Source organism: Nycticebus coucang, chromosome 11, assembly GCF_027406575.1.
Source record: "Nycticebus coucang isolate mNycCou1 chromosome 11, mNycCou1.pri, whole genome shotgun sequence".
NCBI lineage: Eukaryota > Metazoa > Chordata > Mammalia > Primates > Lorisidae > Nycticebus > Nycticebus coucang.
Genome location: NC_069790.1, coordinates 68,771,611 through 68,786,707, shown reverse-complemented (window position 1 = coordinate 68,786,707; position 15,097 = coordinate 68,771,611). Strand labels below are relative to the sequence as shown.

Genomic DNA, 15,097 nt, shown 5'->3' with positions numbered 1-15,097 from the left:
GGGTAGGGCCCCGGCCCCATATACCGAAGGTGGTGGGTTCAAACCCGGCCCTGGCCAAACTGCAACCAAAAAATAGCCGGGCGTTGTGGCGGGCGCCTGTAGTCCCAGCTGCTCGGGAGGCTGAGGCAAGAGAATCGCTTAAGCCCAGGAGTTGGAGGTTGCTGTCAGCTGTGTGAGGCCACGGCACTCTACCGAGGGCGATAAAGTGAGACTCTGTCTCTACAAAAAAAAAAAAAAAAGAAAGTGGTAAGATGGCAAGGGCATGAAGAGGCTGCTGTGGAAATCCCAGTAAGAGTTGATAGGATCTGAACACCACATACTGATTTAAATATTCTAGGCAGCTGCAATTCATTCAGTCAGCAAGTCCTAATTACCTCGTAAGAGGAAGTCATTCCGTAGTGCCTGGCTTTCTTTTAAATGTCTACAACAGCAGATTTGAGTTGCCTCTTTTAAAGGCGGGTGTGAAGCATTCAAAGGCTCCAATCAATTGACAATAACAGTTCCTTGAATTTCACAGGTAGGGCAGAAAATTAAAGTAAATCCTCCAGCTCAACAGAAGTCAACAGATGCTTTTCATCACCCAAAGCAGTAATAGCATTGGAATAGGCTGAATTCAGTATGAATTTAGAAATATATTATACCTGGAATAAAAGAAAAATGACCAATTTTTGTTAATCAATTATTGTTTATGATTCAGCTATCTTCCCCCCTAATATTTAGTATACTGAAGAAAATGGTCATCTCTAATTTCTTGAAACATTCTATGAAATACAGAGACTCTTAAATACATTTAGAAATATTTGCAAAACTTTTCATTGATAAGTGAAAGACAGAACCAGGTACTTCCTCTGCTGAATCATAGTACTTACTTTATTGCAATATCATTAAAAAAAAAACAAACCAAATTTATGGTCGTTTATGCAATCTAATCCTGAGGCCTTATAAACCCCCCTTTCCAGCTCCTCCTAACCATTATGAACTATGCTTGGCAAAGTTTCTCAGCATTCTGCAATAAGCAATGGATTTTCACAACACTGTGTACGATAGTTCCTTTGCCTTAAGTATTATTCTCTTGGTTCAACTAGTAAGCTTCAGTCACCTTCAAAGACTTTATTCACAGGTCCTTTTTATTTTCTTAATTTGCCAAGGAGACATTAATTGTTCCATCATCTCATTTAATTTTCAGTGCGTTTCTATTTCCCAGTCCATCAGTTTTTACCTTTATTTCTCTCTTTAACTATTACATATTCTATGTTCCAGCAATTTAAATTCAAGTTGCCCTATAATGCTGAGCGCTCTTGTACATGTTTTATTTTGTCCAATGCATCTGTTAAGTCCCACCCTAATTAAAATACACATGACCTTTATGTTCACCCTGTATGTTATATATGTATTTTTATCATTGACATATAAACTCCAGGTCTAAGCCAGGGAAGGTGCCATGGCAAGGCAGATTGATGTCGCCGCGTTTCATCACTGGCCGATAGAGGCCCTCCCTGCGTCCACAGCACCTTTCTCTTCCTGCATAATTGTTCTCTCCTCTCCAGGACTGCTTTAAAGCTCACTCTTCTCATGTCTAACCTCTGTTAACTTCCTGCCCACTGCAAGAGGATGACCTCAGACCTTATTTTACTGCTAAAGTTATAGCCAACAAAGAAATCTCTTGATCTTTTCATATCAAACCCAAAGTCTGTCTACACCTATACCGATAATCTTTCTTCTATTAATAGTACTTGGCTGCATACTGAAAGTACGCGGTTAACTTTAAAAATGTTCCTAGAGTTGGGCGGCGCCTGTGGCTCAGTCGGTAAGGCACCTGCCCTCTATACCGAGGGTGGCGGGTTCAAACCCGGCCCCGGCTGAACTGCAACAAAAAATAGCTGGGCGTTGTGGCGGGTGCCTGTAGTCCCAGCTACTCGGGAGGCTGAGGCAAGAGAATCGCTTTAAGCCCGGGAGTTGGAGGTTGCTGTGAGCTGTGTGATGCCACGGCACTCTACCAAGGGTGATAAAGTGAGACTCTGTCTCTAAAAAAAAAAAAAAAAAAATGTTCCTAGAGTTAAAACAAGTGATAATTTAATTGGTTTGGGTTGGAGTTTGGGCGTCCATAGTTCTCAAAACTCTCCAGATAATTCTAATTAGTCAGGACCGAGCATTTATCATTAGTAAAATTTTCCTTTCTACTCTTACAGAGTAGTCGTTGATCAAATGTTTATACTCCATCTTTTCATATCATATACTAAAGCTTACCTGTTCTCTTTTCTATATGTATGCACTTCAAGTGCGTTTTCCCCCACTGGCTTTTCAATCTATTCAATTATCTTATGTCTGAAAAAAATAAAAAAGCAGATCAAAGAAAACCAATTGACCCACCAACCAACTAAAACCCTTAGATTTCTCCTTCACACCTGTGGTGGTCGGATTTTTGTGTCATCTTGGCCAGGCTATATTACCCAGTTATTTTCAGTTAAGCAACACTCTGAGTGATGTCCTGAAAGAGTTTTTTTGAAAGTATTTAACATGTGATGAACATCTCTAATCGGTTGATTATAAGTAAAGCAGTTACCTTCAATCATCCAGGTGGGCCTGATCTAGTCAGCTGAAAGATCCTAAAAGCCAGATGGTGTTTCTAAAAGAAGGAATTCCACCTGGGAACTGCAGTGTCGTCTCCTGTCCTAGCTTTTAGTCTGTTCTGTTTTTAAATTTTTTATCGATACATAGATAGAGGGACATACTTTTCAGGGCACATGTGATGATTTAATATATTCATATTATTTATAAAAATCAAATCAGTATAATTGGAATGTCTATCATTTGTATGTCCCATATTAGAAATATTTGAGTTATTCCTTTCTATTTTGAAATATACACTAGACTGTTGCAAGCTATAGTCACTCTCCTGATCTGCCAAACACCAGATCTTCTTCCTCGATCCAAGTGTACATTTGTATTCATTAATCGACTTCTCTTTATCCTCTGTCTCTCTACCCTTCCCAGCCTCTGGTAACTACTCATCTACTCACTATATTCATGAGAGTAGCTCTCACCTATGAGAACAAGTATGTTTGTATTTCTGTGTTCGTCTGGCTTGTTCTTATTATAATATCCAAATGTCTAAATCGAACTAAGCACTTGCTGAGTTCATTTTTAAAAACCGTTTTCTGTCCTCCGCATTCCACTGAAACAGCTGACATCCGCTCATAATTAACCTTGTCTGGCCAAACACGTTTTCCACTCTTTTTCTCAAATATTTAATTATACTTAACCATTACTTTTTCTTTTTTAATTAAATTATGAAAAATAAAATGCTTAGGACAGTGTATGAGTTAATGAAAAGTTACCAAAAGGTCCATATATTGCCTAACAATTGCAATCAATGTAACCTAGCTTATTGTACCCTCAATGAATCCCCAACAATAAAAAAAAAAAAAGAAATCTCCTGCTCTTTCCCAGTCACAGTTTATTTCTCCATGAGTTAATCTCTCTTTTGGGATAGTCACTCCCTAAATTTTCTTCATAGTTATTAGAATCACCCTGTATATTTTGTGGCATGGTACTTGTCCACATATTTGTGAAATTCATTCATGTTGATATGTACAGTTCTTGTTTGTTCATTTTTGTCTTATATTGATATTATTCTGTTGCATTAATATACTATAAAATATTTATGCCTTTTATTATTGATAGAGTGAGTTGTTTTGAGTTTGGGGCTATAATGAATGATCCTGACATAAATATACTTGCAAGGATTGTATTCAAAATATTTAATGCTGTGTATGGCAAAGCCATATACCAGGCCTCATCTCAGTGGAAGCTTGACCAAACAGAACGGAATCTCTCCAGTATACTGGACCAGTTTTGTCTTCGCTAAATCAGAACCCAGAACCTGCATCTCCTGGTGCCTATGTTAAAAAAGTGTTTCTGTTGAATCTAGGAATGGAATTATTTAATTGTAAGGTATGGAAAACCTTAAATTTACAATGTAATTTCAAGCTATCTTTCAAAATGGTTGTATCAATGCATAACTCTATCAATAAATACTTTCATGAGAATTGCATCACCAACATTTGTCTTCCTCAAAAGAGATTTTTTACCAATGCAATGTGTGTTTCTCACTGTAGTTTAAACTGTAATTAACCCGGAAATTAGGTTGGGCATTCATTCACATTTATTATTTGAATTTCTGTTGGAGCGGTGTGGTGGTTGTTTGAGGGAGTTGGCAAAATAATTGAATGGAGCAGTAAAAGTTTTATCAAGAAAGGAAGGATTGTAAACGACCCTCCATAAGTGAGGCTCTGCCCTGGGGACTGCAGGCCCATGGCACGACCTGCTTTTGGATTTTATACACGACTTTGAGGGTTACCAGCTGCTTCTTGGAAATTTAAATGTTGTGTGTTAAGGCAGCTGTCTCCTAAAATGTGGAGTTTTAGGAAGCTGCCTGGAGCCTCAGTTCTTAGAGTGCTCTTGATCAAAAAATGACCAGACACCCCAAAGTAAGGCAAGCATGAGACAAAGTTTGTTGAGAAAGATAGGCTTATAGAGTAAGCTGTAGACTTACAGTGTACATCGCCATCGCCATCGCCATCGCCGCCGCCGCCCCTGTTGTCTTGAAAAGGAAAGGCAAGGAGGCAAAGGTTATGGCCGGTGGTTTTCTTTTATATGGCCTAGGTCAGGCCTATCTTGAGGTTCAGAGGCCACCTGGAGACCTGAGTCTTACTGCACCTGTGGACCTCCCATGGGCCTGAGAGCCCATTGGGTGTGTGGACCACAATGTAGATTTGAGCTGACAACACGATAATTAGTCTTAAGGCGATTCTAGGTCACCTTCAAGATTCTTTTGTATCTAGTGTTAGGTGAGTCTTCTACATCCTTTTGTAGTTGGTGGCCAAGTTCTGAGAGGTAGACTGGTAGGATGCTCACTCCTCCCCAGGTGTGAGCAATCACTTGGGAAAAAATTAAGGGGGGAGGTGCCAAGTTGAAGGCCTGGGATCCCAGCCCCTTTCCTCCTTTCCAAGAGAGCTGTTCTTAACTACCTAACATTTCTTCTCATTTAAAGTATCTGTTTAGGCATTTATACTGTATTTCTATTACATTGCTTTTATTTGTCCTATGATTTCTAAGTGTTATTTGTGTATTTTGGTATAGCCATTTTATTTTATGTATCAGATATGTTTTTAAATTTTATGGCTTTTGTTATCAATCTCTTTATGAAGTAGGAGGAATAAAAGTCTTTATGGAGTTGCTTTTATTAGATTTTCCTCTTGGCTAGTGTTTTTATGTGTCTCGCTTAAGAATGTTGTTAGAACTTTATAAGAAACATTGTCAAATATGAAATGGTATTTAATCTTCTTTGGATTGTGTTTGTATGTACATGTTGTTAATGTATGTTCCAACATTATACAACGTTGATATGTCTTAATGTATGTTATCAGTAATAATCATAGTTATTACATTAAATTGCTATATGCCACAAAAAAAGAATGTTGTTTTTATCCCCAAGTTCATAAAGATCTTATCTTATATGCATATAATCCTTTAAATATTATATAAATTTGCCTTTTATATTTAAGTGTTTAAATTATATGGAATTTATTTTTGCTAATTATGTGAGATAGGATCCAGTTTTATTCTTCTTCCAAGCGGCTACTGTTGGGGGTCAGGGGTCCCAGGTCCCCAAACCAAGTTGACTTGGTTTGATTCCTCCTGAGCTAGAAAATTCAGCTGAGGCAAGGCGGTAATCCAAAGTAAAAAGGAATAGAAACTTAAAACTGAAGCGGCCCAGGCAGTGTGGATAGAAAGGAAAGTAACCTACACATATGTCAGCATAACAAAGAGATTTTATTTAGGAAGAACAAAGAGAAAGTATAGATCCCTCCCAAGGAGACTAAAAGGAGAGAATCAGAAGCAAAGGCCTGCCTGGGGGATGAACACTCTCCGTTTGAAATTGGCTGCAAGTCTTTCATTGGCCTCTCTGCAATCAGGCAGTATTGTCCCTTTCTATTGGTCATGGAATGTCCCTTTCTATTGGTCATGGAGTGTCCCTTTCTATTGGTCATTGGTTACCTAGGTTACTTCATACCCACATTCTTATAGGTCTTTCACACATCCTGCTTGGGCAGGGCAGGTTTCCTTCCACCCCTCTTGAAGCCCCTTTCTTAATTTCTGTTCTCAGCTACCCAATTTACCCTTGATGTTTATTGAAAGATTGTTGCAGATTTACTTTACTTCCTCTGTTACATGTGAAATACACATTTGTGTGTGAGTCTGCTGATCTTACTAAGTAGAGAGGAGGAAGGGGAACAGATGCTTGGTCTAAGGCTGTCTATGGAGAGGCAGACGACCGCGGAGATGCTTTGTCTACTACTAGGAGGAACACATTGACCAGAATGGGGCTCCCGAGAAAGAACAGAGGAGATGGCAAGGGGGTCCCCGAGGACTAACCAGTTGCTTGGTCTCCAAGAGGGTCTCCAAGGACTGACCAATCAGAAAATGCTAGAAAAACCACCAAGTGGAGCTATGATCAAGGCCTTCATGGGGGGCCTTTTGAGGCACACGATTGAGGTAACAGCCTCCCTAATGATCTGACCTCACTAACATAGTAAAAAGCACATCCAGCAGAGCCGTGACAGTTTACAAAATACCACAAAACCTGGAAATTGTCTTACAAGGATAGAAAAAGGGAGGGTTCCCAACTCCAGGAATTTTCCACCCCTTTTCAAGGAATAAAACAAGAATATTCTATGCCCCACTCAACGTAAAAGTAGGGAATCCCCATAAAAGGAGAACTCTCTGGTCTCCCCCACTTGGCTGACCCATTCCTTCTTTGGAATGTACTATACTTGTAATTAACTTTGGCACTTGGCCTGATTGTGCCTTCTTGCACCCGCTTGTTCTGCTCATTTACTCTGTAGACTGGGTACCAGTAACCATTCTTTGGTACAGGGAACCAAGAACCTGGGGATACAGGGACCTGACATCTGGTCCCACCACCTAACATTATTTTGTTTCATTGTTCAACTTATCTATCCTGTGTCAGTATTATACTCTTAATTTTTGTACTTCTGTTAAGAGACTTGATATCTATCTTGTTCTTCCTGTTCAAATGTGTGTTGACTATTTTCCTCCTTTATGCATTAATAAATTTTATAATCTGCTTGTCAAATTCCTAAATTATGGTTACAAAATTAAATTGCATTGACTCTATGTCTATGTAATTTGGGAACAGTCAAGTATCACTACAATTTTCAATTTTCTGAATCAATGAACATTGCATTCAGGACTTATTTGATGCATCTTTTTTTTTTTTTGTAGAGACAGAGTCTCACCTGATAGCCCTCTGTAGAGTGCTGTGGCATCACGCAGCTCACAGCAACCTCCAAATCCTTGGGCTTAGGCGATTCTCTTGACTCAGCCTCCCAAGTAGCTGGGACTACAGGCGCCCGCCACAACGCCCGGCTATTTTTTTGTTGCAGTTTGGCCGGGGCTGGGTTTGAACCCGCCACCCTCAGCATATGGGGCCGGCGCCCCTATTTGATGCATCTTAAAGTTTTATTATTTTCTTTGTAGCGGTCTTGCACTTCATTGTTAATTTAATCGTGGGCATTTGATGCCTCTGATTCTAATAAAAATGTTTTGGAAATTTAATTTTAAAGTATTTCTTGTTCATATATAGGGAAGGAATTTATTGCTGTTTATGTTCCACATCTAATAAATTTGACAAATCCTCTTTTATATTCTAAAATGAATTATTGATTATTTTGGATTTTCTACACACAAAGATGTATAATCTATGAATAATTATACTTTTCCTTTCTACTTCTTTCTCATTTATTTGTACTTTTTTTTTCTTGCCTTAATGCATGGCCAAGAACTTTGGTAATGATAATAAATAGAAATGGTGATATTAGGCATATTTTCTTTGTTTCTGGTCTCAAAAGAAAAGCCTTCAACCCTTGCATAAGTTTTAAGATAGATAAAATTCACTAGATTTAAAAAGCACCCTTCTACTCCAAATATGCTACAAAGTTTTATTATGAATGGATTTGAATTTCATCATATATTTTCCAGCATCTGGGTTTCCTTCATTCATTTTCCAATACTAAAATAATCTTGTGTAACTGGTTCTATTTAAGTTGGTCGTGATTTTTAACATTTTTTATACATTACTGGATTTTTTTGTTGTTAATTATTGGCTTCAGATCTTGGCATCCATGTAAATTGCTCATCCCTACTACTAATAACTTACTCGATCTTCTCTTTGTTTTCATTAGCATAGGTTTATTAATTTTATTGATTTTTTTATCGAAGAATTCAGTTTTGGAAGGTTGCTATTAAATTATTAATGAAAATATTCCCTAATTTTATAAATAAAAAATAAAATAATATAAAGTAAAAAATTTTAAAAATAAGTTTTAAATTCCTTTAGACTTTTCAACTAAACAGAGAGGAAATATTTCAATATTTTTGCAATTATAGTCTTATTACTTTTTAACAGATTACTACTTTGGTTCAATGTGATGCAAAATCTTTTGACTATAGGTTAAAGGCTGTCAGATATAGAAAATAAATGTCAAAAGTCAAAGTCATTAATTATTCATTTATTTATAACTTTATAGGTCTAGCGTTATCTTAAAAAAAGTCCCAAGATATATTTCACATGGAATGTCCTTAAAAGTTTGTCGTAACAATATTCCATGAAAGTTAAATCAATTAGTATAAATGCATTCTTTAAGTTTTTCATAAAAATAAATAGAGAATCATAAAAATTAAAATTAACCACATTTTCTATATAGTGTTAATATTAAAAAATGATAATTTCCTTTCCATCTCAAGAAAGTGTCAAGAATTTAGTAAATATGTAAGCCCATTTTCAGGTGCCCTCACTGGTCCAAAAGCGTAAATCTGAGCATTAATAAGCATAACAGCTTCAAAGAATTAAAACATGTCAAATATGTTTCAATTTCTTGTTTCATAATAAAAACAAAAATAACTGGTCTTTGGAGGATGATAGGGAACCATCTATGAATGTGAGATATGGTAAATAAAGAATTGTGTGGCACTCTCAACTTTTAACTTTCCAGTGTAAACTATACCACTCAAATATTGATTAAGGAAAAGTATATCTTTTTATAAATAATTCAATAATATTGAATTAGAATATTGTCATTTTGAAACATCTAATTAATGAATCTATTCTAGATATTAAGCATCAGTGGCCACAAACGGCACCAAATGAGTGACAACCACACATTGTGTACCTCTTTTTATTTATTTATTTTTTATTAAATCATAGCTGTGTACAATAATGCAATCATGAGGTACAATGTGCTGGTTCCATATACAGTCTGAAATATTTTCACCAAATTGGTTAACATAGCCTGCATGGCATTTTCTTAATTATTGTGTTCAAACCCTTATACTCTTGCGTACCTCTTAATGTAAGACTGCAAGATGGGTTTGCAAGCAAGAGATCGAACATGTGGCAGATCAAGTATATAGAGCAAAATGCCAATTTATGGGCACTACTGAGGCACAGGAACTTGTTAACTAAGCTATCCTATGCAATCGGCAAAATTCAGACTGTTAGTAACTCTAGACATGGAAAGAGCAGATTTCTTCAGAAAAAGAAGACAGGAGGAGGAGAATACGTATATTAAATGAAGTTTAGAAAAAACATTAAAAATAAAATAGGACAGTATGTTTGGTGTCCTATGAGGACCTAATAGGACCACTCCTGTTTATCACTCACATCTGAGTTTATCAGATGTTTAACTATTTCTTAGTTTATCACTCACATCTGAATGTACAGAAACAATTATCATCAAAATCAGGATAGTGGTTACATTTAGGAAAGCAGGAAGGAGTTGTAATAGGGATAGGTCAAATGGAAGACTTAAGAGATGGCTGGCAAAGTGCAGGTTGTGGTTATAAGCGTGTCTGACATACCAGAATTTATTAAGCTACACATTTAATTCTGTTTTCTATATCTGTGTTATGTTTAAAATACATTTTTAAAACTGGGCAAGTGAATAAACATCATTTTCAAAGAACATGTTCCAAAGGCTTCCTTTCCATGTCAAATACCAATTTATCAAGTTGATAAACACAAGAAGTCAAAGTTGATATTTTCAATATTTATTAGTAAGGCTGAAGCTACAGCCTTTATACAGCACAATTTACATAAGTTATCAAGATACATCTTGTATACAATCACAAACCAAGACATATTTTTACATAGAGTAAAACTCAAGACAGATTTACAAGCATTCTTTAATACAGTTTTCATGTATTTTCAGGTCAATTTATACAACCCTTTGCCCAAGAATTTGCATTTGTTCATTAGACTTTCCAGAGGAATTTGGGTGAAACAAAAAAAGAACACATCAGCAAATCACCACCACAGCATGCAACATATAGTCAGAAACAAGACATATCTCCAAGTACTTTATTTTTTATTTTAAAATCAAATGTATTTGTTTCTTAATTTTTTTAAACAAGAATTTTTTTTTTCTTTAACATCACATGTGTTGTTGTTAGGATATTAGCACACACATTAATCAGTAGTGGGAGCACCTGAGCTCATCACCGAACAAATGTACAGACACGATCAAACAAGAATCATATTCACATGCTGAATGCCAAATGAAATTAACAATTCAACTTTGTCTATCTTACCAAATGTATAGTTATGTACAGGGTAACGAATTAAGAAAACTCTCTCAATCTAGCTGTTACATAAAGAATTTGATTAAATAATTTCTGCTTAATGAATACCTTGAATAATAACAACATGAAACACAGAAAACATCATTGTATCATATTCAATGAGAATATCTGTTTCACTCATTCATTATTGTGTTACACTGAAGGCAAGTACTTATTAAAGAAACAGCTTTAAATTATTCATTGAGCTTTCTTTCGCTTTTCACTTCAAGCTTGAAAAGAAGGAAAATCACTTCTGTCACACATAAGAGTTATAAACACATACATAGCGGTAGTTGGCTGATCTTGGACTATTAGATTATTGTAGCAATGAAAATAAGTTTTTAAAAATATTGTTAGTTATGATTTAAATAATAAAGTAAAAAAATACTATAAACATCTTTGTGATATTTTAATGAAATGAAGCATTGATCAGATAATTCCTACCAAATTGGGCACAATATAATATATAATTTCATTTTATTCGCATCAACATCACTGCTAGTGTCACTACCTCTACCACCACTATCATTACAACCATTCCTATAATAAGAATCAATATCAGCTGGTTACCAGCTATAATATTCCCACGATATGACTATTTTAATGTGTGTGATCCACAAAATTAATTCTACTGATATGCTGAAAATATGCATTTAATTAGTGTGATTTATTAAAATATGGGCAATATTAAGGAGTAAAGAAAATTGCTACCCCTTAGTCTTTGATATTTTTCTTTTAAACTGAAATAGTACCCAAAGAGCTCAGAGTCATCTAAAATCTCCTCAGTCTTAACCAGAAACAGGGAAAACAACTTTTTGCTCCTAGTGTTATCTGCATCTGTAATGGCTAGCCTAGACTTCCCTGTCGTTTGTAAAAATTCATTCTGTGCTTTTGCTTCTACAGCTGAAAGTTTCTTCAGGACCAAATTTTAAACCAAAAGCAACTTCAGTCTCTGATGACTCAGTGAAAGTGGGTGAAAAGTTGCAATAATTTTCAAGGTATTAGTGATGTAATTGGATAATCATATATTATCTAGAGATTACAAACTCTGTCACTATTAGGATAAAAAAACTAATTCCAATAAAATAAAATAAAATAAAAACTGGAAAACCATGTCCTGTGATATATACAAAAAAGTAAAAAACACCAAGAGCCCTATTTGCAATTAAAAAAGAAATAGTTTTGTCTTAAGGAGGGTAATCGACATCGTTCAGAAGAAATGCATTAGTTGAAGGATCAGTGTTGCATAGAATAATTCCCGTACAACCTAGGAGTTTGGTCAGCTGTGAACTTGGCACACTGGCAGGCTCTTCTGCTCTCTGAAGGGGGATGCTGGTGCACAAAAAGAAGCCCTGTCATTAACTCTCTTGATGGATCTGGCCCCATCACTATTTCCTTGGAATGGAGGGGCACCTATCATGGAAAGATTCCTATTCTTTCAGGTTAAATAGCTACCAAGAGATGATCTTTGTTTTAGTGGTTCCTTCATTTATAGTATTCTAAAAGAAATTGCAGTTGGAATGAAGTAAGCTAACCGTTCATTCAACATCTGGTACACACCTCTGGACAACTGAAGATGAGCCAGGGTTTACTTTTAAGGGTAAATAGCAAAGCCTTTTTATGTCAGAAGATACTAGACTTTTCTTCCTCAATTATGAGTGATGATGATAGGCTTTTTCAAGGGCTAGCTTCTGCTGGAAATATCCATGGCAACCATCAGCAGAGCTAGTAGTTTCTAAAAATAAAATCCTAGCAATGTCTTATCTTTGATGATTCCCATCCCTGTGCTTATTTTAGAGCAATATCAATGGCAAATGACATTGAAGGGGATAAAAGATGGAGGGAGAGAAGTGATGGTTATCTTTCTTACTTTGGGGAAGAGTAAATTTGTATTTCTTTATGAATATCATAAACATATATAGCCTGGGATATATTAGAAATATAAATTATTTTACCTGTAGTGTTTTATAGTCCTCTCCAATTTCAAGTATTGTTTCTTTTGAAAATGAGAAAATTTAACATTTGAGCAATAATTTGGAGATAGCTTCCTCCAGCCCCACTAACACCTCATCCTTGAATAAAGCAGTAGCTTTTAAACTCAGAATGCTTTTAGAAGAAATTTGATTTGCTTATTTTGGGTAGGACTTGGGAATGTGATAAGGTTAGCATAATTCATTTAATTTAGGATACTAAAATTTTCCAATCATTTTCACTTAAATTCATCCTTTTTCAGATTAAATAAAACCTTCTATTAAAAAAATGAGTTTCAGAGTTAATTCATTGCTTTTACCCATACCAATGTTTGCCATTGGTTTAGAGAATGTTTTTCACATAATAAAATGTGAGAATTAAAAAGTTACATAATGGTCATTCTTCACTGCCATGTGTAAAGCCGTATTTGGAATGTACTTTCATCTTTCACCCATTACTTGATTTGATCATTCCAACATCCCATTTTTAGGGTGAAGAATATACAGTGTAATTATTTTTATCCTACAGGTAAGAAAACAGTGGGAAAGTGGGTTTCAGTGACCTTGCAAGGAGACATCGTCAGCAGCAGAACCAAGACCAGAAGCTGGGCTTTTACTCCCAGCCTAGGGTGTTTTCCACAACTCCATGTTACTTCTCTTACAAAAGTTGATGATGGAGAAGAGCGTGCTCCATTTTAAGACTTAAAATTAGTCTTCAGACGTTAGTTGCTTTATTCTATCTTATCGACACAACTCAAAGTATATTTTAATTTTAATTAATGTTGACTTTTCATACGTTTTCCCCACATGGATGAACTTGATCACAGTGTGTCACTAAGGAGAGCTGGAGTGGTGTGTCAGGTTTTCATGACACATTTAATGAATTAACTCATTACGGGGAAAAAAGGAACCAACATTATGGAAAAGAGGAAATGACACTAATTTAATTAATCGGTATCTCAAAGTGAACATGGTTTATTTGCCAGAGGAAGAATTTTCTTTCTCTGTCAATACATCACTCAAGAGGAAAGAAATATTCAGGCTAATACATTTATTTGCAATTCCACAAAAAATAAGTTATCATGCTTCCTAGAACACACTGATTTAATCTAGGTCCTGTGGTACATAGATTAAAAATAATTTGACTTAGTGTAAAGTTATGGAGATTTTTAAGTTTTTATTCAAAATCCCAATATTTTGTGGGACAACATTCTTCTTTGTTAGCCATTCGTGGTTTTATTTCTAGATAAATATAATTTTATTTCTACCTAGCTATTTCCTTCATTCTATATTATTTCAAATTTTACTGAAACAATTGTGCTTGTACCATATGGATTCCAAAATTGGTGTTGTACACCCTTGGAACATTCAGACACAGAGAAAACTGATACAATATGATCCCTAACCACAATTTCTTCATCTCCTGTCCCATTTTCCCTACTAACACAGCTACCTCACTCCTAGTCCCAGACATAGATTGCGGGTGTAGGCTTATATCAGAAGCTCAAAACAGTAAGCTGTCCAAGGAGAGAAGAGGAACAAGAAAGATTTTGTTAACTTTTAAAAACTAAGATTTGTTCTATAATTTCTTCCTTTCAACCAAGATTTCTTTGCATAAAGGATTACCTTTGTATTGCACTGGAAACCTTATTAATCTTCGAGCCTCTGTCTTAAGCTACAGCTCAATGCTGCTCAAAGAATTTTACCTTAAGCAACTAAGATGTCTCTGTGTCTCTTGACAGCCATGAGAAAGTAAAGGTCTCAGAGCTCCAGTTTTTAATTTTTTGTCTTTAACATGTGAACTGTTTCATGTGAGTCTTTTGTATGTGTGTGTTTTCCATAACAATAAATGTACAAGGCTTCACGTTTGCTTTCAGCAGTTGGTCGCCTCTCATGTTTGCCCCTGAAAACGTAGCTTAGTACTATAGTATCCAACTATAAGACCGCCTTTGCAGTTATTTAGAGCAGTTTCTATACCCTGAGCAGACACGTTCCTTCAGTGCGTTTGAGTAGGACTGACCAAAAGTTTGTGCCAGTTGACTATCCTTTTTCTGAGATCCACTTTATCAAGCCAGATGCAGGCTTCACCGATCAAGGTCTTTTTCATAAACTTCCCTCCATTGGAGAAAAGCAAAATCTGGAAACAAATAGCCAAAATTATGTATACTTAATATATACATATATATGTGCTCAATTTTCAACTTCTTTTAAGGCATTTACTCATCAAAGAAATAGCACAGACAGGAGCGGATGTGGCTGAGCAGAAGTAGGGGGCAAGTGTGCCCCCTTATCTCTTGAACTGATAACCAAGATGTCCTCAGAAGAATTGCATAATGTGCATGAATTTACACCATCATTTTTATTTTTTCCCCAAGGAAAAAGCATATCCTAAAAGATATGAGAATACTAAATAAATGTATAACCAG

General features: G+C 35.8%; 1 protein-coding gene across 1 annotated transcript in view; it reads right to left on the bottom strand.

The window, feature by feature from the left end:
* Positions 1-10,121: 10,121 nt before the first annotated feature.
* Positions 10,122-15,097, bottom strand: part of PCLO (piccolo presynaptic cytomatrix protein) — a 376,239-nt gene continuing 371,263 nt past the window's right edge. The window contains exon 25 of the mRNA XM_053609602.1: positions 10,122-14,808. Within this exon, the coding sequence (XP_053465577.1) occupies positions 14,668-14,808 (141 nt within the window). The 3' untranslated portion in view covers positions 10,122-14,667. The remainder of the gene's footprint in view (positions 14,809-15,097) is intronic.